This window comes from Corvus kubaryi, unplaced genomic scaffold (genome assembly GCF_017639235.1).
Source record: "Corvus kubaryi isolate FWS band 111438036 unplaced genomic scaffold, C.kubaryi_AGA036_p1.0 65303, whole genome shotgun sequence".
Taxonomy (NCBI): domain Eukaryota; kingdom Metazoa; phylum Chordata; class Aves; order Passeriformes; family Corvidae; genus Corvus; species Corvus kubaryi.
The window spans coordinates 53,086-79,504 of NW_024581906.1; the positions used below are offsets into that span (position 1 = coordinate 53,086).

Below are 26,419 nucleotides of genomic sequence, written 5' to 3' on the forward strand. Positions count from 1 at the left end.
CCTATGTAGTTCAAATTGCCAAATCTAGCAAACAAAAAATGTTGATTCACAGCACAAATGATAGGGTGACCTTAATAATTACTGATTAGGCCTCCATCTATTATGTATGTCTAAGAATAAATAAATTTATTCTATGGTTGTGTATTACAGCTGCTGCTAATTCTGAGGTGTATTTATATTCAAGGAAATAGGCTTGTTCGGTTTTCCTTTTAAATATTTATATCAATCTTCAAGAAACTAGACAACCATCATTGATAAAACTTGCAGATAACTAGAGGAGGAGTTGTCTACTATAAAAAGCAATCTGCATTAATTGATAAAATGGGACTTTAAGGATGAGGGTCTCATAGGAAAAGAGAATTGTTTGGATGGATGATACAAATTGCTTCGATGAAGGAGAGGCTTTAAACTTTCCACCATTTTTCCTCACTCCATTTATAGAAGTTTGCTTTCCCATTTCAAAGGCATAAACTGTGTGGGCAGCACATGGACAGGATGTCCTGCTTTGATCCCCAGAGAGCATCACCTTCAGATGGAAAGGGCTTCAAAATCCCTCAAAGAACTGAGGTTGCACTGACCAGTCTCTGCTTCACTGGATCCTCTTTCTTGTGCTTTTTGAAGATGGGAGAGGTGTTTGCCCTTTTCCAGCCACTAAGACTTTCAAACATCAGAGATTTGTATCTCCCTCAGCCCTATCAGCTATATCCTGTGCAGTTCCATGAACTCATTTTCTTATTTAAGTACAGCCTCATTGATTTCCCCGTGCCATGTGTAGCACTTCATTTCCCCAGACTCCGACACGAGGTGCACGAGCTGGAAGGCCTGAGAACAGACCCTGACAATAAAGATCCAGTCAAGGAAAGCATGCTCCTCCTCTTGTTTCTGAGCTTGCTGTCTCTGGGTCCCTTACCCATTGTGCAGCAAGCCTGTCCATTCCATAGCCTTCCTTTTGCTACAGATATGGATGAGGAGCGCTTCTTTCAGTGCCTTCACATCCTTACTCCTCCTAGATGCACAGAACATCACTGGTGCAATATCCAGTTTCTTGCCTTCTTCCTGCAGACAGCTGACAGTGTGCCCATCCAAGGACAGTCAGGCCTACAGGGAAAGGGTTATATCTTTTATAAGACCAAATAATACAGCTGGAAGAAAAACAAGAAAGATTTTTGTCTCAGAGGACTTTCATTAGATTTCTGAGCTCAAAACTCATTCTCTCCCCTGACTATATTTCTTGGTCTAATAAAAGATATTACTTCTCTTTACAAGCCTAGCAGGTTCATAGAATTACACCAGCAGAGCTACAACAACACTTCTGTAGGAGCAGGGAGACAGAAGCCCATAAAATTCAAAATAATATATGTTATATATGTTAAGGTTATCTATTCAATGTAGTCACTCTGAGCATAGTGATAATTAGCACAGAAATAGACCAGGCTGATTAGAGACTGTTTTTCAAAAGAGATATGAGCCTAATATAGGTTTCTGGAGATGGGAATAGAAAATGTCAATGTACTAAAGGTAGGAATAGATCTTTTGGAGTGACTTATATCTTATTTTTGTCAGTGAACAAGCACATAAGGAGTAAAAAAGAAATATGGAAGAAATTCTCTTAGTTACTGAAGTAAGATAATTATGAATCCTATCAGCTGAGCAAAAAGGACATTAATGAATATTTTCTAGTTTTATACATTGTTAATAGTATTCTGAGTTTTCAAATCTGTCTTAAAATCACAAAACCACAAGACAGACAGGTTTGGATATCAGGGACTTGGACTTAGAACAGCTTGTTTGTGCAAGGACTTAGTTCTGCTTGTTCAAGGAATTTGAATTTGCTGAACAATGATGGTTCCTGGGAGTAGGACTGTCATGAGTTGTGTAATGCTTGCACTAAGTTACTGTCAAGGCTTTCTTAGAAGGTATGTGGTCTCTATTTTCACGGCTTGTAAAACTGGTAAGGATTAAACTGATAAATGTAGATGTTCATGCCAGAAACCAGACAGTCCCATCATGAGAAAAAGATGTCCTGTAAGGACAATGTGTCCAGGCAAACAAACCAGCATAGCTTTCTGATTACTGAATGCTTTGGAGAAACTGCCTGTAATCTCCATAAAGGAGGCTATTACATGATATTATTCCATGAATAAATTTGTATATGAAAAATAGATGAATTATTCACTTAGTGCATCTTGCATAGAGGCAATTTATGTTTTCTATAGCAGTACAAATTCTCATTTTAATGAGTGCTTTAATGCAATGAAAAGTGAGCTGAGCATAGCTCCCAGGTGTTGTACTAAAAATGGAGGCACATTCAGGATCTATTCTAAGAAGAAATATAGTTGCATTTGCAGGTGTAGGGATAGGATTGGATTCTCATATAGGCCAGGGAGGCTTCTTTTCACTAAAATCTGGCTTACACCAACCCAGACTCCAGCCTCAACTGCCTTATATTCAGGTTCATGTTTGCAAAGCCTGATTGTGTATTAGAAGCACAATGAAGTGCAGGTTAAATCAGTAATATATAGCTATGCCAACACAGTTAATAAAGCGTCCAGAGTAAAGTGTTTAAATCAGAACAAATGCTGACAGACTACTAGCATTCATCTCTACTTTAGACAATGAATAGATGCCACACCAGATACTAGGCTCTTTGGGCTTTTTTTTTTGTCTCTTTAGCCTGAAGTGGGAGACTTACAGCACATTAGCTAGGATTGCATAAATGAAGGTTAGTTTTGCAGTGAAATTTTAAAAGACCATGATATTAAAAATAAAAAAATAAGTAAAAAAAATTATTAGGGGGAGTTTGTGTTAAAGCCTGAAGCTAGTAGCAATAATATCTTCTTTCTAAATTTGGGAAAACCAGTAACATTCTCCATCAAAACTATAATGGAGATGAACTCTGAGACAAGAGTAGTCCCACCAAGAGTCAGCTTACAAGCAAGCACTCTTAGTCCTGCCGACATTTACACCTTCCCCAGTAGCTGTTAACCTTAGGGCATGCTCCTTAAAAGATGATCAGTGTCCCCAGGCAAAAGCTTTGAGTGTGCATTGGGAGACAATGCAGTGGTACACACAGGCTGTGGAGAAAAAGGACTTGAGGATTCTTGTTTTGTGCTCTGTCTAGCATTTGGAAGGGTGTTATTTTTAAGTCACCCTTCCCAGATGAAAGAAATTTTTCACATGGGAAGGAGCTGGGATGGTTATTTGAGCCTAACTACTGATTTCTTAATGTACTCTTAAGACAGACATTTCTTTCTTCTTAAAAGTAGTAGATCTTTTCAAATGGAAAGATGATTTTAAAATAGGTATTATCCCTTAAAATTAAATCCCAGAAAGACTGTAGCGAAGAGCACAGTATTAATACTTAGCTGGTTAAATTATCACTGCCATAGATGCCAATACGTTCTTAGAAGGATCTTTGCGATATCAAGCTAACTAAGGAAAATTCTCAGTGGTTTAAAGTTCTTGGTTTCTTTACCCTATTTCAGCAGTGTGTATGAATCTATTGTAGGAATATAGTGTTCTAGCAAATATAATTCTCATCCTTTGCAAGACAGATTTATAGCGTTCTGTAGTTTTAATTACTAAGATATATTTCTAATTTATTTTTGTGGCAAATTGCAGTGTCATTAAAGCAGTGATTTTCATTTGTAACAAAAATTTATTTTAGTGATTCAGCTATTCTAGACAGGGTTTATTAGATGTGTCATTTAATCTTTTAAACTAATGGTTTACTGTTTTCCACAAGGATCTTTTATTTAAGTCTTCAGGTACTCTACAGCATATAATTTGCCACTTATTTATGAAAGAATACGAAATTTACTCACACTAATGCCTCCGTTTCTTTTTTGCAGAACTACCCACTACTGCATGTGGCTCCACTGAACTAGTTACTAACAGACCCTGATAGGATTTAGATATTCTTCAGTGGAACACTGACTAGTAGTAAGCGTAGTGGACTCCAAATTTGCTCTAAATCATGTATGCACAAGTGTAACAGATATTTTAAACAGGTTATGTACAGCTGTGGTAGCTCTACAGCATCACCCCCAGGAAAAGCAATTGGGCAGTCAGAATTACACTTCTTCTGCTGGTAAGGGGAGGATGCTTCTGAAGTCTCCTTGGAGGCAACATCAGAAGGCCATAGAGAGTACAGGCCTGTTTTAGGGACAACCTTTCAGCTAGCTAGTGATGAAGCAAATGCCCTCTGGTATATAAAAAGGAATGAAGTTGAATTTATGGACTAAACTCACTGAAGGTGAGTTTATGGTGTTGGTAATTAGAAGATTGCTTTTGACCATTATCAGTATAGCATTTGGTTATCAGCATAGCAGTTCTCTCATGGCCTCTAGACCTAAGAAAATTTCAGTTTATTGATGCTAAAATGGCCTGTGCTTTGCAACTAAGGCTAGATCATCTGCAGGCAAAAATTTTAGAAAGTATTGTCTAGACCCCATAGAGGTCTATGACCAGACCACATTATTTAAATATTTCCCAGTGGTGGATGCTCCTGGTACCTGTGCTGATCTTTAGGACTCTAGGTGAGCACACTTGCTCTCATTGCAGTTGAATTTAGTGGGAAGAAGTTACTTGTTGTAATCCACGTTGTTGGCCACAACCATCTCCTCAAATTCACTCAGGACCTTTCTGTTCTCCACTGCCCCAAGTGTCAGGGTCAAAAGAGAGCCTTCAGAAGAAGGTGCTGTTTCTTCTCAGTTGGGGCCTGGTACTGATAACTAACTCTGGTTGGTCACTGCTGTGCTAAATTTTTTTATTTCTTCACTAATAGTTCTGATTCTTAAGAATGTTGCTCTGTGCTGAAGGAGTGGGAAAAAACATCCTCAATCTTATTTTCTTCAGTACCAAACCCTCAAAAATATATGATCCAGTAAATCACTTGTTATATCTGGTCCATAATGCACTAAAATCTGGTGACTCTGTAGCCATATACTCTGTGAGCATGGGTTATACTGGAGTAATATTTTCTGACATATCAGTGGCAAAATGCAGCTTTGATTTACTAGCCAGTATCAAGCTGGGAATTCTGTGACATATCCAACTTAGCAGACCTCTTTATTTCTGCCAGTGCTAAGAATAAATCCTGAATTTTACAACAGAGTATTGATCTGTGTGTAAGCAAAGATTGTTTCCATCTCCATGTTCCTCATTTAAGCATCCCAGGAATCTGAAGAATCAATGGAAAGCAGTTTGTCATCTAGTGCTACTCCTGCTGCATTACCATGTTAGCTCCTCTGTAGTGAGAAACTTGAAAGCAATATTTGAGTAAAAGCTTGTTTTGGTTTGTCACTTTGTACCTAAGCTCTCCATTCTTTAGGCACTCTCCAGAGTGCCTTCACATATGCACATTTAAAATGGAAATAAGCTAAATTGCCCTTTCATGCAAATTTCTCATGCTCCATCAGCTTTTTTCTTTCTTTTTTTTTTTTTCTCTAATATTTACGTTTTGGTGTTGATGCTTTGTGAACAGCTGTTCCCTAGCCCCTCTGCTTGGGAAGCATGTTGCAATAGCATGTATGAATAGGAGATGCTCTTGTCAGATCTCTCTTTGTACTACATTTAAGAAGGAGCTGGAAAACTCCGCTGTGCTGAGCAACAGAAAGTGTAAGCTACTTTGATGTTGTGTAACTTTGAACAGCTTCTAGACAGGTACAAATATGCTTAAAGATATAGAAATTGTCTGTGCTGAACACTGCTGTATGTTTCCACAATATCTACATGCTAATTCCTTTGCTTTTCATGTTGGCAATGAGAGGCTGAATGTGTCTGAGGAGACAGGGACCCACAGTCTTTGAGACAAAAATAGTATCTTATTGCAGCTGCCTCTCTTTGACATTGTATTTTGTATTTGAAAGTAGTGTTTTCATGTCAGTACATCAGTGCCTTGACTAAGGAGGAAGTGTTTTTCTGTGTCCTTTTTTTATTTGGTGTTTCATGGTGAGGTTGAGAATTGTGTAATAATGCCAAAGATGCTAAGTGTAAGTATAATATGAAATGAGGTTGCTCTATTTCCAAGGTTTTCAGGACAGGTATTTTCATGGTATGTGCATCCTGGGAACATCCCCCACCCTTCACCCAAGTCCAGTGAACTCGTTCTTCTTGCATGAGGAAAACAACAGCAGTACTGCCTAGTGAGCATTCAGTAGCTAAATAAATACATAAATATACTTTTGAGTAAATAGTGCTGAGGTATTGCTTAATTTAAAATCCTTTAGCCTGCCAAACAAAAATGGAGATTCCCGTATGCTATGCCTGAAAAAAGTACACTTCATAACATTGTACTTCATAGGAAAAGATAACCAGATGTAGAGTTCCTTGATGCATTTCTGTGAAAGCAGTGGTGTGATAATTCTGCTTACACTTCAAAAACAGTGCTAAAGAGGTGCCACTGAGGTTAGCCCAGATGTTCTGTAGCCTCATTGGGCCCCATATATACTCAAACATGCATTGCTTCTCTGCTGCCTTTAAAATAAGAACAGATTTCTTTAGTGCAAGCACAGGTCGGTACTACTGCTCTGCAGGAGCCTCTCTTTTTCTTCCCAGCTTGGAGAGTGATGAATCTAATACACAATTCTCCACGTGGATTTACTTCCAGAGCTGACTCCCAGACTTCTAATTCAGTGATTATATTGAAGGGGAGATCTTTATTGCAGGGAAAAAAAAGCCAAGGTTCTTCTCAGCATACGTGCTCACCGAGCTGACTGCAATGCAGTGTGGAGGTGCCCAGGCAGCTCAGCACTGGCAGCACTCTGCTGCAGAAGCAGGGCATTCACCATGGGTCACTTTACTCTGAAGGATTCACTTACGGCATTTGCTGGACTGGGTTTATTCAGAATGCTGCTCTGTAAACCCACTTTCCTCCAAATGAAACAGTGGTGGGTTTGCTCTGCACTATTACTATTTTGATTTCTTACTGGAATGTTGCCCCCAGAATTTCTGAGCCCTGAACAGCAAACAGGTTTTGTTGACACTCCACTTTGACAAACCATTTCTGAAAATTCAGACCATAAAAACGTGCCTGGCTAAGCTGAGGGGAAAGCTGGGAGTCTGCTGAAGAATGTTTGAATACTGCCAGGGAACTGATGAGAAACTGAAATGTGCTCTGTGTGTTTTCTTGCTACCTGTAGAGAGGGAGCTTCATGCAACCAAGTGGAAAACTGCTTTTCATTGTTTGTCATTGAATAGGTTTGATCAAAGGTTTTATGATGGTATCAAAAGCTTTTATATTGTGATTTAATACAAGCTGGTATAATAACCTTGAATATTTTTCTCTGATTTCATAAAGATGGTGGACAAAACAGACCAAGTTCAGTTATAAAACCTGATTTTAAGATTCTTGGTTTTCTTCCAGACCTCACATGACTTAGATAAAAGACATCCTTTTTAACTCTTAATATGCTTAATGAGAAAGGAGACAGTAATTTGCAATTAAAAATCAAAGTGACTATATTTATACTGCACACAAACCTAAACTTACTTAGTATTATCAATTACCTTGGGATAATTCAGACATTAGTGAGAAAGCTTTCAGTGTAAAATGAAAGTGATATTCATGAGTTTTACTCTGGCAGTATGAAGAAATTTGTTAGCAAAGGGGTGATGTCGGTATTGGGTCAAAGAACAGGCTTTTCTGAGTATTTGAGGTTAATTGAAATATGGAGGCCATGGGAAAAGAGATCAACATCTGACTCACCATTATCCTTGTCTGACTCTTCTCTTCAGAGTTGTGTAAGGTTGTCAGGGGATGGGAGTAAAAAAGATGCAAGAAAGATGAAAGCAAAGGAAACAGGGCTGTACAATAATTTGTTTTGTTAAGTCCCATCTCCTTCATAACACAAAAGGAGAAGGAGGAGTTCGGGGAAAGTTTTCTGAGAGGACTGCCTGAGAGAAAAGGAGATCCAAGGGCAAAGAGAAAGGGGAAAGGACACAAAGTGATTTGACAGATGAGTCAAAGCTGGATGTAGCGAAAAGTGAGGTCCCTTTTCCCCCAGACACCAACCCAAACCCTAAGAAACAAGCAAACAAACAAACAAAAAACAAGATAGGAAAAAGGCACAGGAAATGAAAAGGAAGATCAAGGGAAAGAAAAGCAGAGAGGACAGAAAGTACACTGATAGTACAAAGAGAAATGGATGGCAAGAGGTTTTGTAATGTAGGAAAGAGGAAGATAACGACAGGTGAGCGAACTGCTGAGAGTACTGAATTCACAGTAAAAAAGGACTAAAGAAGGGAAAAAATGGTATTTTCCAAAGATAAGAGATGACAGAAGGGGAAAATGATAGATTAAAACCAACGAATTTCAAATGAAAGGGAAAGAAGCGATAGAGAAAGTGAGCCAGAGATAAAGAGATGGGGGGGAGGAGAAGTGGGGGATCATTAGAATGACACCACTGGCTTGGAGACATGGTTCATTTTCTTTGAGATGTGGTAATTTACTACACATTTGAAAAATTATACCATTAGATTCTAGAATCTTGGCCTAAGCACTAAGCATCAGCTTTGTGAGTAGAGCATGGAGTGTGAGAACACCTATGAAGTCCGTGCCATTTCCCTCATAAATTCAACATTTGTCAGTGATCTAAAACACTCAATTATAACTTCTGGCAGCAATCTGGGTCCTTGAGAAAACAATGAGTCAGGAGCTAGTAGGCAAATGAACAGCAGGTTACCAGCAGGTAAGTTTCCATTAGCTTCTTTATTTCAGTTCAGTAAGAAAAGAAAATTTGGTTAGTCCCCAAAGCAAAATATTTTATTAACTCCAGTCAGCGTTATTCTGCCTTGTGCTTTGAGGAAAGAAATTCCTACTTAGGTCACTTGCACTTGTGTCTATGATCAGTTAACAAAACAAATCCCCCACCTTGACTGCTGCAATTACAATCCTTAGCCCACTGGATAAAGAACTAAACTTGGGTATTCACATCCACCTAATAGCTCGAAAATAACACAGCAAGTCTAGGGGCAGGCCATTCCATCTAGTCCAGAGACAGATTAAAGCAGTAAAACACACTGTACAAAATAATTAACTGAATGCACAGAACTATATAGATTTCACCACGCAGAATGCAGGAGAAACAAGGGCTGCTATACATTATCCAATTGTTGAGCGCCGTATTTTCTATTGATTTTAACACCTTGCTATTTGCTGACTGTTACCTAAGCTTCGGTGAAGGTAGCAGCTAAACACAGAAAGCTTTCCTGCTAACCACTCCTATTAGGAAATTGCTGTGAAGAACAAAACTGATCCTTGCTTCTTCAGTCAAGCCCAGAGTTACAAAGGCCCTCAGTTAACCCCTGGCCATCAGATTTTTTTCAGATCTGGTTGACAAACTGTTGGTTGCTGGCTAAAGAGCTGAACTGAAAGGATTCTTTAACCAGGTAACAGAGCATCTGACTAAATTTTAAATGACTGACAGTATCATATTGATGATGAAAAGATTTTTTTATGGTGTTTTTTCTTTGAGACAGTCTTTAATCAATAGGATTTAGTCTCTGATTTCCCAGTTGCTGTTGGATGTTATATTAAACAACAGCTGACAAGAGGCATCAGCAGTACTCTGTGCAAAACAATTTCTATGTTGTCCTTGAATTTTGCCTAGACTGGTGTCCTGGAAAATGTTGCAAATTCTGAATCCACATATCACAAAAAAAATCCACCTTTTTCTTCATCATTTTTTATTATGTGTCCTATTTCCAGTCTTCCCAGCACTCCTGGGAGTTTGAATCTTCCAACTGAGTGGCATTTTGTGACAGCTTCATGGGGGCTTTTCCATTTCTGTGAATTTAGTATGCTTTGGAATGGAAAAAAGGATTATTAAGGCACATTCCTTCTGTTGAAGTCAGATCTTGTAAGAATTTAGTTCCTAAAGCAGGTTGGACCTGGGTGAAAATGGAGGAGAGAGTTTCTGAAGAGCATGTGGGTACTTCAGGCAAGGAGGCTGCTATTTCTCTGGCTCATCAGCTCTGTATGAACTACTCTGTCATAGGCATTTCCACTGGAAATGTTTCATCAGGCTGTCCATACTAAAAACAAGATACTGGCGGGGTTGTTTTCTTTAAATGACTGAGAAATAAATGAAAGAGTCAGTGATCCCAATGTCCTTACAGATTTTGGTTGTGGACGTAGTGCACTTTTATCTTTCAGATTTCCATTGCACTTTCTCTAGTGTTTTCTGCTCTTGACTCTAAGTAGTGTTGTGATAATGTAGTCTGAGTTCTGAGGTGGTTGCATTGCAGTGCTGGATAAACCAGTTCCTGAATATTTTCTATATCCATTGAAGTAACAGAATACTCTAAACTTTGATGTAGTGACAAGCAGTTAAGTAATTTATCTGTATCACTATTCTGCTTTTATTCATTTTCTCTGATGGTCATCAACTGTGATCATAGCAGGTCAATGTATTTTTCTTGATTAATTGACACAATTTACTCTGCCAGAAAAAATAGTGAAAGCTCTCAGATATTCGGCAGAATTCAATGGTTGCATAGGAAGTAGGGGAGGAAAACTGGCTGTAAGCTCTGTCGTAAAGGCATTATAGATTTTAGTGTTCCCAGTTCCTTATAAATAATGAAATTGTAAGTACACATGAAATAGATTTTTGCCTACTTTAATATTGATACACAAATTAAATTCCTTTCATAATGCATTGTTCATATAGTCAAAACATTTTAATGAAGAAGGGAAGTAAATTTTTGGCTTTGCCAGCAAAGCAGGAGAACAAAGCCCATTTCAACAATGATGATAGTGAGGATAGCAAGCTGGGATGTGGGATGAACAGAAAGAGATTGCAAACTGGATAGCAAAGGAAGTAGAAGACTGACAACTTTTCCATCTTCATCTTATTATATCAAACGTAGGAGAGTGAAAGCTGTCATTAGAATAAATAAAATAAACTGCAACAGAAGTACAAAGTACTACAAATGATAAATTTCATGGTGTGAAGATGACAAGCACTGTGATCAGTAAGAGAGTTCCCATCACCCATCTTCCCAAATCTACCAGAGTTAATGTGAGATTCTGTCATTGTCTGATCTATTCTCTCATTTCAACCATTAGAGAGAGAACAAAAGAAAAAAGGAAGTAAATGCAGAAGCAGCAAATGTTTTGCAGCAGCAGTTAAACAAGACAAAGCTGAAGAGGGAGCTTCATACCACCCCATCTCAATGTTTCAGCAGTAGTTACATTTGCTTCTTGCTCCAATGGCAAGCTCAAATTGTCATCAATAAAGGCTGATTTGTTTTCTCCTAATAACAGTAAGCAGCTCCCACTCAAAATCAATTTCAACTTTGTTGGCAAGCTCTGCACATTTGTCTTCAGCATGACTGAGCTGCATAAAGGAACAATTGAATTGAAAATTAAATGAACAATAATTGAAAATAAAAAGTGCATTTTTAAAGGAAAATTGGTGCTATGCTGCATTTCCAGAAATCAGTTAAGTTGGTGGGGGGAGATTGCCTTAAAAAAGATAGGGTTGGGCTAAAAACTTAATTATATAAATATGTACACATTAACGTACATAATTAAAAGTGGACTTTAACCTCAAAAGGATAAAAAGGCTCTTCAGCAGCTTCCTAGGGTTTTAGTTCTGGCAAAAGCAGCAGAGTTTCTGCAGTAATTATACATCCAACACATTTAGATATGTTAATTGGGTCTAAGTTCTAATTAGTTTCTTTGTGTGACTAAGAATGACAACCACCAAATTAATTTAATGCAGTTTTGTTCTGAGCTTAGTACTGGTTTTGCTATTTTTTGTACAGAAAATGTTGCCTGTGGAATGCTTTGCTTTATGGGATGTCAGTGGTTTGTCACGTACAAAGTACAGTGCAAGTATATTTGCTGCATTTCGCTTTATTATTATAGTCAACACACTTCAGCATTTAGGTTATTCAGCTCAAAGTGTTGCAGGGCTTTGCCAGGGGAGTGATGAGGACCTGGAATGTGTCAGCAGTCCATCCATGACTACTGAACAGCTAGATACACTGTGGAGGTCCAGAAGAAGCCAAGCGGGCTGGTATGATCTCTTGTTGGGCTTTGTGATCAGATGGGAATACGAAGTGGGGAAACCAAGCAGGAGTAATTTGTGCTTTTATTTAGAAACAGCTATTGGAAAGATGAGCAATTACAAGAGAGTAACATGACGCCTCCTGAGTTTGATTCTCCTTGTAACCTGTTGGTGCTTTCAATTTCTCTGGTGTTCTGGATCTAGTAGATCCTTGATTCAGTCATTCCTTGAGATTTCAAGTATGCTCAGCATTTCCCTCACTCATTCCCTGATAGTATAACTTTGACTTCAGAAGGGTAAGAATTAGCTGTGAGTACTTCTGAAAGTAGCAGACAGAAGTGACTACGTTGTTTTAAGGCTATCTTCCTTTGGGAAACATAGAATCATGGGATCATTGAGATTGAAGAAGACCTTTGAGACCATTGAGTCAAACCCAACTCCTATGTCATTGCAGAAAGTTTTTTTTTTTTACTTTTTGAGACACGCATTTCTTAAGGAGGCATCTTCAAAGAATTGATATGAATGTTATCGGAATTAAAAAATATAGAAGTCGCTACAAAATAGGTGTAATGAAGAAAACAAATATTTCAAATTATCCACTTCTGGAATGGTTAAATTTGTTTACTTGAAGTTAGTTCTTTCTTTTCTGTTTTACTTTGAGAGATCTATGAAACACATATACAAAGCCTTTTCACACAAAGGCTGAAAATAATGATTTCGTAAATTCCTCCTCAAGTATGGTCAGCAGAGGTTTTCCCCTTCTTTACAAACCCTTTCAGATGGTTCGAGGCAACCTGCCATTTCTGTGACTCTGTGTGAAATTACAGTCATATTTTCGATGTTTTGCAGTTCTTTTTCTCTCAGATTACAGTGTTGAATGCTCCAAGAGAATAGTCTTAGTAGAGGCCACTGGACCCAACAATAACCTACTGATGTTAATCTTGATTTGTCAGAGGGAGCAAGACCTTTTGTTCCTTTAAATAGGAGTCAGAAGATGAGCATCCCTTGAAAGGTTTCATTCACAGTCCATGGAGAAGGAAATTCAGAGCAAGAACTCATAGCTGCAGGTGGCTGTCTCTTTGGCTGTGTAATGACTTTACACAGGCAATTGGTTTACATGCCTTAATTGAGACTCTGCTCCAAAGTCCTCTGAAGTCAGTCATTTCCTTCTGTTGGGTTTTGGATTTAACACTGGTAATTGTGCAGGCCAGCTGAGTGAGGTAATGAATTTCAAAAATGAAACTGGTTATCTTGGTATGTGGTGCTAAGGCACGATGTGTGGTTGATTGATTTCTTTCTCTGTGCTCAAAAAAAGCATCTACCATCATACAAAAAACAGGCAAGTTGTATTTTCAGAGAAGCTGAATTACAAGTCGGTATCTACTAAACTCAGATTGAAAGGCAGATAATCCTAGAGAGATTCCTGAGCAAAAGCTTCATCCACAGAAGCTCAAGAAATACGATAGCACCAATGCAAAGAATGGCGTAGATGAACTTCTGCATTATCTATTGTGGTCCTCTCTCAATACTGTGGTGTGCCTATCCAATGGTCTTTTCCTCAATCATCTTTAAGTGTGATTTTTAACCTGGCTTAAAATCACTGCTGTTTCATTAGCAATTAATAGTATAAGCTTTAATTAAAGCTGGTGTAATTCCTTTTGTCAGAGTTCCACTAGGAAGGATGGGCTGGAGCAGACAGCGTGCTAAAATGATGGTAGCTATTATTTCTTCAATTACTGAAAGTAAGGTAGAAATATTGTTACAGCTACAGTACTTTTTAAATGTTTTCAAGTAATATAGAAGTCGTCTCTCAGCTATTTTAAAACAATGCATATAATTCCAAATCCTGGATGCTGTCATCCATTGCACTGGTATTTAAAATCAGAAACTGATATCCTTAATTGCTTAAATTTCAATTTAAAGCTGAATCTGTGCACAAGCCATTCCAAGTTTCCATGCCATTGATTCCAGAAGGTATTCCGTTTATTTCATATGTTCCTGCTTAAAGCCACCTAAGAGGAGTGACTAGCAAAGTTTTATGGGCAATGAGAAAATTTTTGTTTTCTCTTTTAGCTTGGCTGCTGGAACCCCATCACTGGTCTGAATGGGTCACTAACAGACAGAAAGCTGGAGAATAACATGCGAGGAGTGGTTCTGCGTGTGGTGACTGTGCTGGTAAGCAGATGCTCAACCTTCTGCACTAGCAGGAATGGGTTTTTTTTCCTTTTGCCTCATCTTTTTATTATGTACATCATTTTACCAAGAAGGTAGTTGGCGTTAGAGTGTCTGATTTAAGCTGGTCAAAAAAAACCCAGAAAAATGGATAATTTTCCACAAGATAAAATTATTTATCAGTACAGTGCATTTCAGACTGAATCAAACATGTTAGAACCTTTTTCTTGCACAAGCACATTCTAAATTAGGTAAGACAAGCATATGAGCTGATAAAGGGCAACTTCAAGCGCCCTGTTAGCTAAAGTTACCTAGCTGAACCTCTAAATGATTCAATTCCAATCACCTTGGCAAATTGAGAGCAGTCTAACACAAATTGTCACACTCAGGAAATATTCAAGGTCAGCTTAGGGCAAGTAATGTTAGTTTGGTAAAACATCTCCTGTCCCATCCTAGTTTTCTTCAGCCGGGTTCTTCCCCTTTGTGGGCATCTTGTGTTTAGCAGCCACAGGAAAATTCTTGGTTTAAAGCTGAACAGACAATGTCTACCAGAATAGAAGGTACTTCGTGTTATGAGGCCAATGTATTCCCTGCCATAAACTTTGCTTGAGGAGAAGTTTTTAAGAGTGGAAAAAAATTTAAACAAAGAAAAAGAAAATAATATGAGACATGTAGCCCTCTTTGGACCAATGCCCAAATACAAAGTTGATCTGGGGCTGCAGAATTGTAAAGGTTAGATTGAACCATTTTCCTCTTGCTACTATCTACTTGTGTTTGAGTTCAGTGTCTGAGGGCCCAGCACTTGTTTATAAAGAACAAGAAAAGAGGAGGTTTTAGGCTTTGCATTGCTGATAGTGCATGATGAAGGAAGAGGCTCCTACAGGGGTGGAAAGTGAAATCACCAGAGCATGTCAGTGCCACAGACACAGCAGTTTTGTACCCCTCCAGTTATTTTATGGGTATTTAAACACCTTTATCTGTCAGGGTAAACATTCTGTTACAGCTCTTAGTACACTAGAGAACTTCCTGTGACAGTATCTACAAGACAAAACAAACCAAATAACAAAAAAAAAAAAAAAAAAAAAAAAAACACCCAAAACAACAACCAAAAAAACCGAGAACCACAAACCTAAAAAAAAAAAGAACCCAAAACCAAACCAAACAACAGCAAAAGCCAGCCAAGAAAGGATGAATGCACAGAAAAAAAGGAGCAGTAACAGAGAGGGGGAGGATCATACTTTAATTGCATGTTCACCAAAATAGTATCATGTTGGCAGTGGCTGCTCTTTGTTTTCCCTGATACTCATATTAATTGGTTCAGTATAATTATCTGTTGACAAAAAGGACCTGTGGATTTTCCCTAGAAAGATAAAGTTGTTCTTCTTTCCTCTCTCCCCACTGGTTTATCCCCAGTTATCTTAGTTACCTTGCTGGAGAGCCATCTTCTTTCACGTTATTATAGCATGAATATTTATCAACGTGCAAAGATACACAAAAAAAAAAATTATCTATGCTGATAGGATTCTGTAGTAATTATAAAAATGAAAGCAGACATTTAAAGTTCAAGACAGCACACGACACTTCAGTCTCCTCACTAGTTTTATATCTGCTGGATAGGACAAAATTGGAGATTTATATTTAACCTGTGAAATGTGTGATTCTTACCTTGGATGTGAGAGCAGGAGGGATTTCACCAATTAAATTTATTTTAGTGATGATCTTCTTTATATTTTCTCTTCCATCTTTCTCACTGTTCTTCAATTAGGTCAATACTTTTCTGTTAAGATAAAGAATCTGTGCAGACTGTGAATGATTAGTTATTGATATTAATTCTGCCAGTTTCTAACAGTATGATCTTGATCCAGGGAAAAAAGTGTTAAAAATTAAATAATATACCTTTGAATATTAATAGGTTTATTTTTCATGGAGAGTTGAGAAGTTTACATTCATTTGCAAATTTGTTTTGTTAACAGTTCAAATCTCTCATGTCTTTCTAGATAGTACCCCTTCTCCTCTTCCAATTTCATTTTGTTATGCCTTCAGGTTGAAAAGGACTTATTCTAAAAATTGCAGTAGAATTTGAGAGGATAGCAAATTGCAGCACCTGGGTTTATACTGCATTATACTAAAGAAATGAAACATTCTGGAGTCTGAAAATAAATGATTTTGACTTCTTTCCTCGGTCTTTCAGTAAGCAAATGCTGAACAGTTCCCATCATCCATCTACTAATTCCTTTCCCTAAGTAAATTTAATAATTATGGGCTATGTATCTGCAGACCCAAACCAAAATCTCTTTGTGAGTATGGCAGAATACAGTATAGCCCCAAACTGGAAATCATCTGGTTTCACTTGGCAGAGAATCCCGGCTCCTCTGCAGTAAATGTGAATGCTCTCCTTTGCATAAATAGCAATAAGAAATATTTCTTTGTGGTTTATTCTGAGGAGAACTATGGTCATGTTTGTGTACATGTAATTCAATGGTTTAATCTGAGTTGGATTAGTACCAAACTTTGTACACTTCTAGAAAAGGGTTTTTTTTGTCTGACTTAAATATCAGCTGTCTCTGTCTTGGACTGCTTCCACATATGAAGCTGAAGTCTGAACTTTGTGTTTGACGAGTTGCTCTTAAGTTCAAGTCTCTTGCTTGTGAATTTCTGAAATGTATTCTGAGTTTCTGAAATGTAGCTCAATCAAAGGTCAGCATAGTAGTTCCAAACAAATTCAGAGTGTCTTGAATGAACAATTGGCCAAGAAAAAATTTAGCTATATATCCATTTTTTCTGTCTCAGTTTATTCTCTTTTTCAGTTGTTCAGTTTTATTGAAAAAGACCTACAATACAGCAGATACTCTCATAATATAATTTTACTAGCTGTGGCAATTACTGAATTATTCATATGAATATTAAGACGTTGGAAAGAGGTCTGGTCCATTTGGCAATGAAAAGGCCAGCAGGTATTTGTAAAATCATATTTTTAAAAAAGCCCCTGTTGTTCAAAAAAAGGAAATAGTTTGAATTTCCCTGTTTTAGAGCATTAACACCTTGACTAAAAGGTACAGAGCCTTTCCTGAAAGTGCATAAGGTATAATATCCTCATGGTGCAAAAGACTCTACATGACTTTCTGTGACTCTACATGAAAATTCAAAACAGCTCCCAAACAGGAATATATTTTCATATCTGGAGGGTTCTAAGAAGGCAGGCAGGATAAAGGAAAGAAAGATAACAGCAAGCCGTGCTGAATTATGCTTTGCCATACATCCCTAAACACTGTACCTCGAGAGTTACTACCTGGGTTACTTGCACAGAGCTGCAGGTTGGTCACCCTTGGCTGCAGGTGGGCACTGTGGGACATGATGTAGTGAAAGGACTAGCAAAAGGTTAGATAAGCACAGAAAGAAAAAATAATTAAGAAACATCATTTGCACGATGGAAAATGTTATCATATGTGGACTAGTTAATTCTCAGTGTCTGGTAATAAATTCATGAGCATTTGTTGCACAGATTAGAAAAGAAAGTTATTTGAAAGCAGACAATGTCTTTAGGAACATCAGCTGGCAGGAGGTCTGCATCTTCGGTCCCTTTTTTTATTGAATTTACCACTCAGAGAGAAGATGAAAAGTTAGATATGAAGCTAAGGCCTGGTTTTAAAAGCTGAAACTGCCTTTGGGATTTGACTTCCAACACTGGCTTAAAGAAAGTAAAAAAAAAAAAAAATTCTTTCCAAGAAGCTGGAGTAACTTTCAGAGTGGCTGGGGAAAGGACATAAGGCATAAGAAAGATGAAATAAGACAATGTTTAAGCATAGGTGGAAGAACAAACAGTCAGAAGTGATAAAGGTTTAAAAATGTCAGGACAAAAACATCAGTGAACGACTGTACAATAAAGATCAACTTCAGGAAGATCATGTGCAGGATACCTCATTAAATATTGAATAAATATTTTATAAATTGTGGAATAGTCTCATAGATAATGCTTCTTATATGTTCTCCCAATATTTTGAGTGATCACTTTTCCTATACAGTCCCAACCCCGTTCCCCATTTCATAACTGGGTGCTGTGGACTTCTGTAAAGTCTCTTCATTCTGCCAGGCAGCTCTATCTCTGCACTAAGAAAAATAATTTTAATCAGGCATGTATTATACTGAATTATATATTGCTCTCTGTATTGGTATAATGGACTACAGTAGTACCCAAAATAGTAATAATTAAAATCATTATTATAAGAGCAGAAAGTGATATTCTTCGATAGAGGCAGAACCTGTCTTTCTATTCCTCTTCCAACCACCACACCTGTACAAGGGCCAAGTTTAAATTGCTACTGACTGGGCACAGGCTTCTGTGAATGGCTGTTTTATATCCCTTTGAGCTACCTAGCTTGTATTAACAGGTCATAAACCTTACAGTTATTGACTACTGCGATCATTCATTTGACAAGCTTTAATCTCACAGCCTGCTGGGAAACCTAGCACCTTTTTTTTTCAATTATTGTTATTTTCAATCCATTTTTCTAAAGTAGCAGGTACTATATACTAGATAAGGTGGATATCAAGCAATTCAAATGTTTTGGGAACTTGCTGGGGCCACAGTTTAACAGCAAGGTAGGGGCAGTGCAAAGCCTGGTAGGACCAACCTAACTCATCTCTGTGTCAAGGGCTACCTCTCAGGGCTCCTTGGCTCTCATCTTCTTGCTGACCCTTACCCATCTGCTCTCTGGGCATATTTGCATTCCAGAGCAATTCACACAGTTCACAGAAATTTGACTTTGAAACAGAAAGAGGCTCTTACTCTGACTGTAATTATCCTTCCATGCTATGCAAGATAGAAAAGGAGCTGAACTGTGTGACACGATCCTTATGAATAGGAGCCCCCTTGCAAGGCTGCTGGAAGGAGTACAGTGTAGTTCCCAGCAGGTTAATGTGCCCATACCACACTTTTGCTAAATCAAGTGTCTGAACTATCTGCATTAAAGCCACCATTGAACTCTTTAGACATACTCTAAAACATTCCAATCAATTCCAATCTCAATCCATATTCCTGTAATATGGCTCAGAAAGAGCTGTTACCTGCATTAAGTTATTGTGAATTAAAATCAATGCACAAAGCTTGGCAGCATCCTAATAGACCATTGCCACAGGTCACTTTGAAAGAAGTCTTAGTCCCATTGCTGAGAAATGGGAGGAGCTGGGAAGAGGGGCTAACATTCTTTGTTCATTTCTGATAAATACCACTAAACTAAAGACCATAATAAATCCAGAAGCTACCATTTCACTCTGGAGGAAAAAATACTGTTTAAAGTACCGTAACTGAAAGAACAAACTTCATGTCCAGTTGAAGATGACAATAAAAATATCAAAAAAAGTGACAGACTACGCACATGGATAAGAATAGGCCAAATGTAAAATCCCTTTAATAAGGTATTCAGTTTCTGGGATGTGAATGGACTTCTTGCTGTAGATGAGGTGACTTTTCTGTCAGTACAAGTGACTTTCTAATCAATCTGTTTGAAAAGCACAGGATGAGAGAGAATGGTGGTTTTCAGTGCCAGTACGGTTACACATCCCATTGGCACTACAGGATATTGAAAGAGTATAGTATTTAATTATCCAAGATCTTGTAGATTTGAATCCTTTATCTATGTTTTAGTGTTATTAAGAGGTGGGAGCTATGTCATATTTTGCAGGAATTTTATAACTCTTGATAGTGGGAGAATTTCTGTAATGAAAGAATGAAATGTTTCAATTAAATTTTGGTCATTGATTCTAACATGAATTAATGTATATTATTGTTCAATTAAAAATAACAAGCTGCTGTGCTGTTCCTAGCCAAATAAAATCCCCAAAACAGTGGTCAATAAAGCACTTGAGGAAATTAAGTATTTGGGGCTGCAAATTTCACTAAAATCTTTTGAGGAAGGAAATGCAAAGTCACTAACATTTAAAAGGGGGGCATTAATTATTTTATGAGTCAAGGAAAAAGTGATTTTGCCTTGCAACAAGACAATAGCATCTTGTGCTTGAAAATATTTTGTTTATAGTTTACAAGACTTAGTGTTTCCTGTTGGTTATAATGGCTGTGCTTGGTCATCCAGCAGCCATTGGAAGGGAGCTGAGAAATCTAGTAATAAGAGTGAATTTCAGTTTGGGGAGCAGTTTCTTAACATTTGGAGGGAATGGGAGTTTTTAAAGTGTCACAGTGAATATTTACTTCACGAGATTGCCAAGGCTCATCCTGGGCTATGGGAATGGTTTAATGTGCCTGTCCACTGTTTCAAAGAGTCAGTGTCAAGTACAGATTGACAGTCTTGCCCACAACTGAGCTTCATTTCTTGCTTTCTTTTTTCTCACTACTTTCAGTAGAGAAAAAGGGAAAATTTAATGAATGCAGTCCTATTGAATGAATACAGTGTGTTCAGAAATTTTTGATGAGTAGACACAGAGGTCATTTTCATATGCTTTATGAATGCTAACCACCCATATAATTACCTAATTTCAAAACTCTCTTCATAGAATCATTTAGGTTGGAAAAGACCTTTAAGATCATAAAGTCCAGCCGTTAACCCAGCTCGGCCAAGCCCACCACTAAACCATGTCCCAAAGTGTCACATCTACACATCTCTAACATCTACAAATGTCTCCAGTGATGGTGACTCCACCACTGCCCTGAGCAGCCTGCTCCAAAGCTTGACAACACTTTCAGTGAAGAAATTTTTCCCAATATCCAAAGTAATCCTCCCCTGCCACAACTTGAGGCCATTTCCTCTTGTCCTGTAGTTAGTTTCCTGGGAGAAGAGGCCAATTCCCACCTTGACACGACCTCCCTTTACATATCTGTAGAGAGCAGTTATGTCCCTCTGAGCCTCCTTTTCTCCAGGCTAAACACCCCCAGCTCCCTCAGCTGCTCCTCACAGGACTTGTGCTCCAGACCCTCCACCAGCTCCGTTGCCCTTCTCTGGTGTAGTGAGGGGTTTAAAACTGAACAAAGGATTCTTCTAAAGGTAGTAGAAACACATAAGGCTCCAATTTGTGCTGTAAATCCCAATAGTGTTTAGTTTCTCTCACTTTAAAAGACAATAACATTTTCCTTACTGAATATTTTCTGTACGCTGCCCTCTATAGGAAGTTTTTTGTCCATGCTAAGGGGCAAAGAGGATTCAGCTGACCAGGAAAATAATCCAAACCATTCTGTTTTGCTTTTGCTTTTTCATTTGTAAAGTACATCCTAGATTTTTAGCACGTTTATATTTAGAGCAAGCAAAAGACCGTCACAAATAAGTGCAGCAGAGCAGTGTATCATAGCCCCATATGATTTCTATCCTGAAATAAGTCTCAGCTTTAAGCCACAGAATCCACACTTGTAATTGCAGAGAAAATCTACCTCACTGCCCATTGAGTGATCTCATAATGAGGTGGTGGGCGCGGGTAAAATCATGAACAGCTGAGCTAAGACCACAACTTCCTTGTAAACAGCCCAGTGCACACAACTTTTTTCTTCCTCTCATGTATTTAATTAGGGTGCTGTCTTTAAGATCTGAATGGGGCGCTTCTGTTCTTTCAATAAAGTTTTCTGTAATTTGTCCAAAAAGAGAGGATCTTTACAAAAACACTGGACCTTTAAAACTTGATTTTCATTGAGGAACTAAAAGATTACTATCAAAGCTTGGAATTTAAAGTCACTATTCTACTGGCTAAAAATCATCCCAAATAGAGACTCTGGGTTTAGGGAACTGAACTTCTGAAAAGCAATTATTCTTTTGCTCTCCCTCCCTGCCTCCTCTAAGGCTGGAATTTATTGCTTGACTTTATCATCCACATCTGTAGCACAGCTACAAACAAATGTTTCTCTTTGATTGTCTAATTAATTAACACAACCAAGTTAAACTCAGCCTAATTGTTCTTTTCCGCTATTTAGCTTGAGTATTGCTCTGTTTTCAAGCGTGAAGGCCTTCTGTGCCCAAAAGCTTTTCTCTCCTTTCCTATTTTTAACTTTATTAGGGGGTATAGTAAAGAATATAAAAAGATTACTCCAAACCAGATATTTTATCCAAATTATTGGTACGTCTGAGAATTTCATCAGAGTAAATAAGAACTGTATTTTGTATTTTTAAATCTTAGACTCTTGAAGCATTTAGCAAATTGTCCTGGTTTTGGCCAGGACAGGGTTAAGTTTTGCAGTAGCTAGGAGGGGGCATAGCTAGGACCCTGAGGTTATGCTATACCATCTCACATCAGTTTCCAGGGGTGCTGGGAATGTTAAATTATATCAGTCTTAATACGTAGCATGTTGTTAACCTATGTCAGTCTTATTGTGTGGCTTCTTCCTTAAAACGTGTGATAATTGAGAAATGAATGGAGACAAACATTTTCTTGAACTACTTCCCCCAAAGTACTTGTACAACATGTCATCTTCCCAAAGTTTTCCCTTTTTTATGCCATGTTGCCTTAATCTTGTGTTCACCTTTATCCTTCCTAAGGTGTGCTAGTCTAATATTTTGCAGTTTCTCTTGCTTGGGGGGGACATGAGCACCTCTGAAGCCAAACTTTGTCTTCCTACAGCCATAAAAAACAATATGCATAGCTTCACCCAATATAACCTTTAGCTGTCTGCTGCTGACTTTCATGTTGCTGCAGGCGGTATTGGCTGTGTGGCGCTTAGCTGTCCACCGGGGTAAACCCACAGTCCTGTGTAAAATCCACCAGGTCTTAAACCCATCCTCCTTTGGGTCAGGGCAGCACAGCTTTGATCCCAAGAAGAAGCCAGGCAGTGATAATTGTAGAACTATTTTGAAAAGGAACCCTTATTATTGGCTTAGTAGTGCTGCATTCTGTTGACAAAGGGGGCATGTTGAAGGTAAAGTTGAACAAAAATACCCCCTCCCTTAAAGGATCTCCACTGAGGTTGGGTGAAAAACCATCCCCTAAATCTACTGGGTGCCTATGGGGTTCAGTGAGGCAGATCAGCCTTGCAAAAACAAGAAGCTATGGTTGAGCAACCTGTCCTTTTTGTTTTTTGTTCCTCAGCCATGAATGTTGTGACTTGTTTGCTTTTCCAGACCTCCCTTTCACAGGCTTTATAGGCTGTGAAGTCTTCTTTTGCCTTACAAGACCCCTAGAGAGGTGTCTCCAAAAGGAAGAAAAGGAGAAGCAGGAGCAGTGGCCTTCCTTGGATCAATTTACTGTATTCTGGAACAGTTTAGGTTTGACGGGACTCTTGGGTGGCAGCTGAGTGCAGCAGAGTAAATGTTAGAGCAGGTTTTTGGAATGGTGTCCAGGGGAGTTTTGAGCATCTCCAAGGATGGCAATTGTATGGATTCTCTGATAAAGACCTTCTTACATAGTCTGAATCAACACTTGCTTTGGAGAGAAAGTGTATCAGGATTTTCCTGAATTTATTGGGGTCGAATGGAACTTTCATTATCCAGGTGAATTTTTCCACCTCCAGACTCATCAGTTAGCTCAGCTGTTTTTCACACCTACTTTCTACAAGTTCATCATTATCCTTGCTGCTTTGCTTTGTGTATTTTCTTTCTGCAAATTCAGCTTTCTCAAGGATGGAAACAATTGTTTTAACATCCATATTGTAGGGATGCATACACCATTCCATAGCTCCTGTGGCACCCTCCCAAAAAAAAAAGGACAACTGGCATAGTTTCAGCCTGCCGCATTTATGAGGGGAAAATATCAAGACAAATATTTTTGTCCTCTTTCAATGCATTCTCAGAAATATAAACAATTACACCAAAAAAAATCATAGCAGTAGATTGGTTTAGTTTTGCTTGGAATATGATTAAATTATTTGCTGCTCCAGACTTCAACAAAAATTGGGAAGTGTTAGTTGCTTTGCATAAAGCTGATTGACTGTTTATATTTCATTACATATATATAGAACACTGGACATCGGGGCTTTTTGTCAATCTCTCAACAGCAAACAATATTGCGTTGCTCAATAAAGGACTGATATTAGTTGTGACAAACTGCATTTTAAACAGTGCATTAAATCACTACAGTGAGCAACTGGGTAGAAAATCAGTTTATGAGCAACTATGTTCTAAATAATTTAGTGATAAAAATTAATCCTTTCTAATATGAAAATTATCAACTTCTAAAACATCCTTTGTACACATAAATCTTTAGAATTTTGTGCATACTCTGTTTAGATTGATAAACTACCATGTTTGTTTTTTGCAGAAGCATTTCTTCCCAGCAATTTTGAGTCTTATTTACGGAATCTATCATTCAGGTGATCAGCAAGACTGAATTCATTTTGCGCTCTCATTTAAGAGAGGCTTTCACCAACTTAGTCTCAATTTATTCAATGTTCTTGGAACCTGGGCACTGGAAAACAACTTTAAATATTCATTTTACTTTCGCTCCTCCATTTTTAGTCAATTTCACTGATGTTGGATAATATGGAAGAAAGAAATTCTATCTGACAACTAGAAATAATAACTTGAGGCAGTCCACCCTTAATGCTTTTTTTTTGGTCAGGGATGGGGTTGTTTGGTTCATTTTCTACTTGTTTTGGGTTTGGGTTTTTTTCTGGATTTCCTGGAGTCAGAAAAGAACATCCTGTCACTGCACTCTGGTTGCATCCTTTCTTCTTTGGCAGCACCCTCAGCATGTGGCTGTCCTTGAGAATATTTACTCGAGCATTTGCAAATTATGTTTTCTTATTTCAAGAACATCCTGCTTGCAATTCAGTGACACTTGTTCATACAGAAGGACATTCCAACAAGCTAAAAATAGTAGTGAGGTATAGGCTTAATGAAAAAATTGTGAAAATGCTTTGGCTTTAAAGTAATTTGCACATATAAGTAGTAGAGTAATAAAGAAATATTTTAAACACTACCAAGAATTCCACTGGAGAAACAATGAAAGTTTGGGCCACAAATACTGCAAAAAATCAATTCTGTTTTCTTCGATATATTTGTGGGTTTTGCAGACCAGGACAAAGTGGTCAGGGAGTGGTTTCATGTGCTTGTCCTGGCCAAGCCATGACAAGTCAGAACTAACTTTTTTGCACCTCAGAAAAGGTGTTTCTGTTAACCTCATATGAAATTAAATTGCCATGTAATGAATTAAAAGGATGACATGTAGCATATTTTAAAAATTACCTAAGTGTTACAGTGCCTCCATGCTTTTTGGGATGATTTAATATTTTGCTCTACTTAGATCAGGCAGGTGTTTTCAGAGAAAATAAAGAACAAGCACAAGTGAAATCCATCTATGGCAAATATACATTGTTTGCTCTTAGATATATGATCTCTCTTTGTGTGTCATTTAAATAAAAAGTGAAGGGGAATGTGTAGAAATCGCACAACAGAAAGAATAACAGAATAGAGAAAACTATTACAAGTCTTTGGAAAAGTAAGAAGAAAAACGTTTTTTGGAGATCTGAACTTTCAGTATCAGCTTTTGATATCTATTTGTATCCTTTATGATGGTCAAGTTTTAGATGAATAGTCATGAATCATTCTTATAAACAGCCTTAAGTCCTATAATTGATAGTCCCTAAACTAATCAAATGGAATTTCTTCGGATAGAACTATTTAAATTTAGCTGACCTATATTCAGGGTTCAGTAGAAGGACAAGAGCAATACATGTTTCAGTTTTGCCATGTTTTTCTTTCCTTACAACATGAATTAGTGGTTGCATTAGGTACAATGTTTGCCCAGCTAGTGGAAAATGGCAGTTCTGTTGAATCCTCCATATTTATGGCCAGACACTGAGTATATGTCTGTCCTGCTGACCATAAGTGTGGTCAGCAGGCATTACTAAAAAGCATTTCAGTTGAAATGTTACAGCAGAAGATCTACTTCTGAAATATGTAATAGAGAATAAAATTTCTCTGTTGAAGGAAATCCAACAAAAAATAGCATTTCACAGAATGTAAGGGGCACTGCTAACTATGTATTTTAGAAAAGTTTTGTATAAGTAATATTTGAATAGTCCCTCCTTTTGTTTAAAAAGCCTCCAGCACCCAAACGTGGCATATAATTGCTTTATTAACAGATTCCTCCTTTGTTGTTTTTTTAGGAAGAGCCCTTTGTCATGGTGTCTGAAAATGTTCTGGGGAAACCAAAGAAGTATCAGGGCTTCTCAATAGACGTGTTGGAAGCCTTGGCCACTTACCTCGGCTTTAAATACGAAATTTATGTAGCACCGGATCACAAGTATGGGAGTCCTCAGGATGATGGGTCATGGAACGGCCTGATAGGAGAACTGGTGTTTAAGG

The 26,419-nt window shown here is 37.9% G+C and overlaps 1 protein-coding gene across 1 annotated transcript in view; it reads left to right on the plus strand.

Annotated features, from left to right (window-relative positions):
* The window catches only part of LOC121673265 (glutamate receptor ionotropic, delta-2), a gene marked incomplete at its 5' end in the record, with an annotated part of 212,004 nt that overhangs the window by 53,012 nt on the left and 132,573 nt on the right, over positions 1 to 26,419 (plus strand). The window contains 2 exons of the mRNA XM_042046429.1: positions 14,088 to 14,189; positions 26,221 to 26,418. Coding sequence (XP_041902363.1) covers positions 14,088 to 14,189; positions 26,221 to 26,418 — 300 coding nt within the window. The remainder of the gene's footprint in view (positions 1 to 14,087; positions 14,190 to 26,220; position 26,419) is intronic.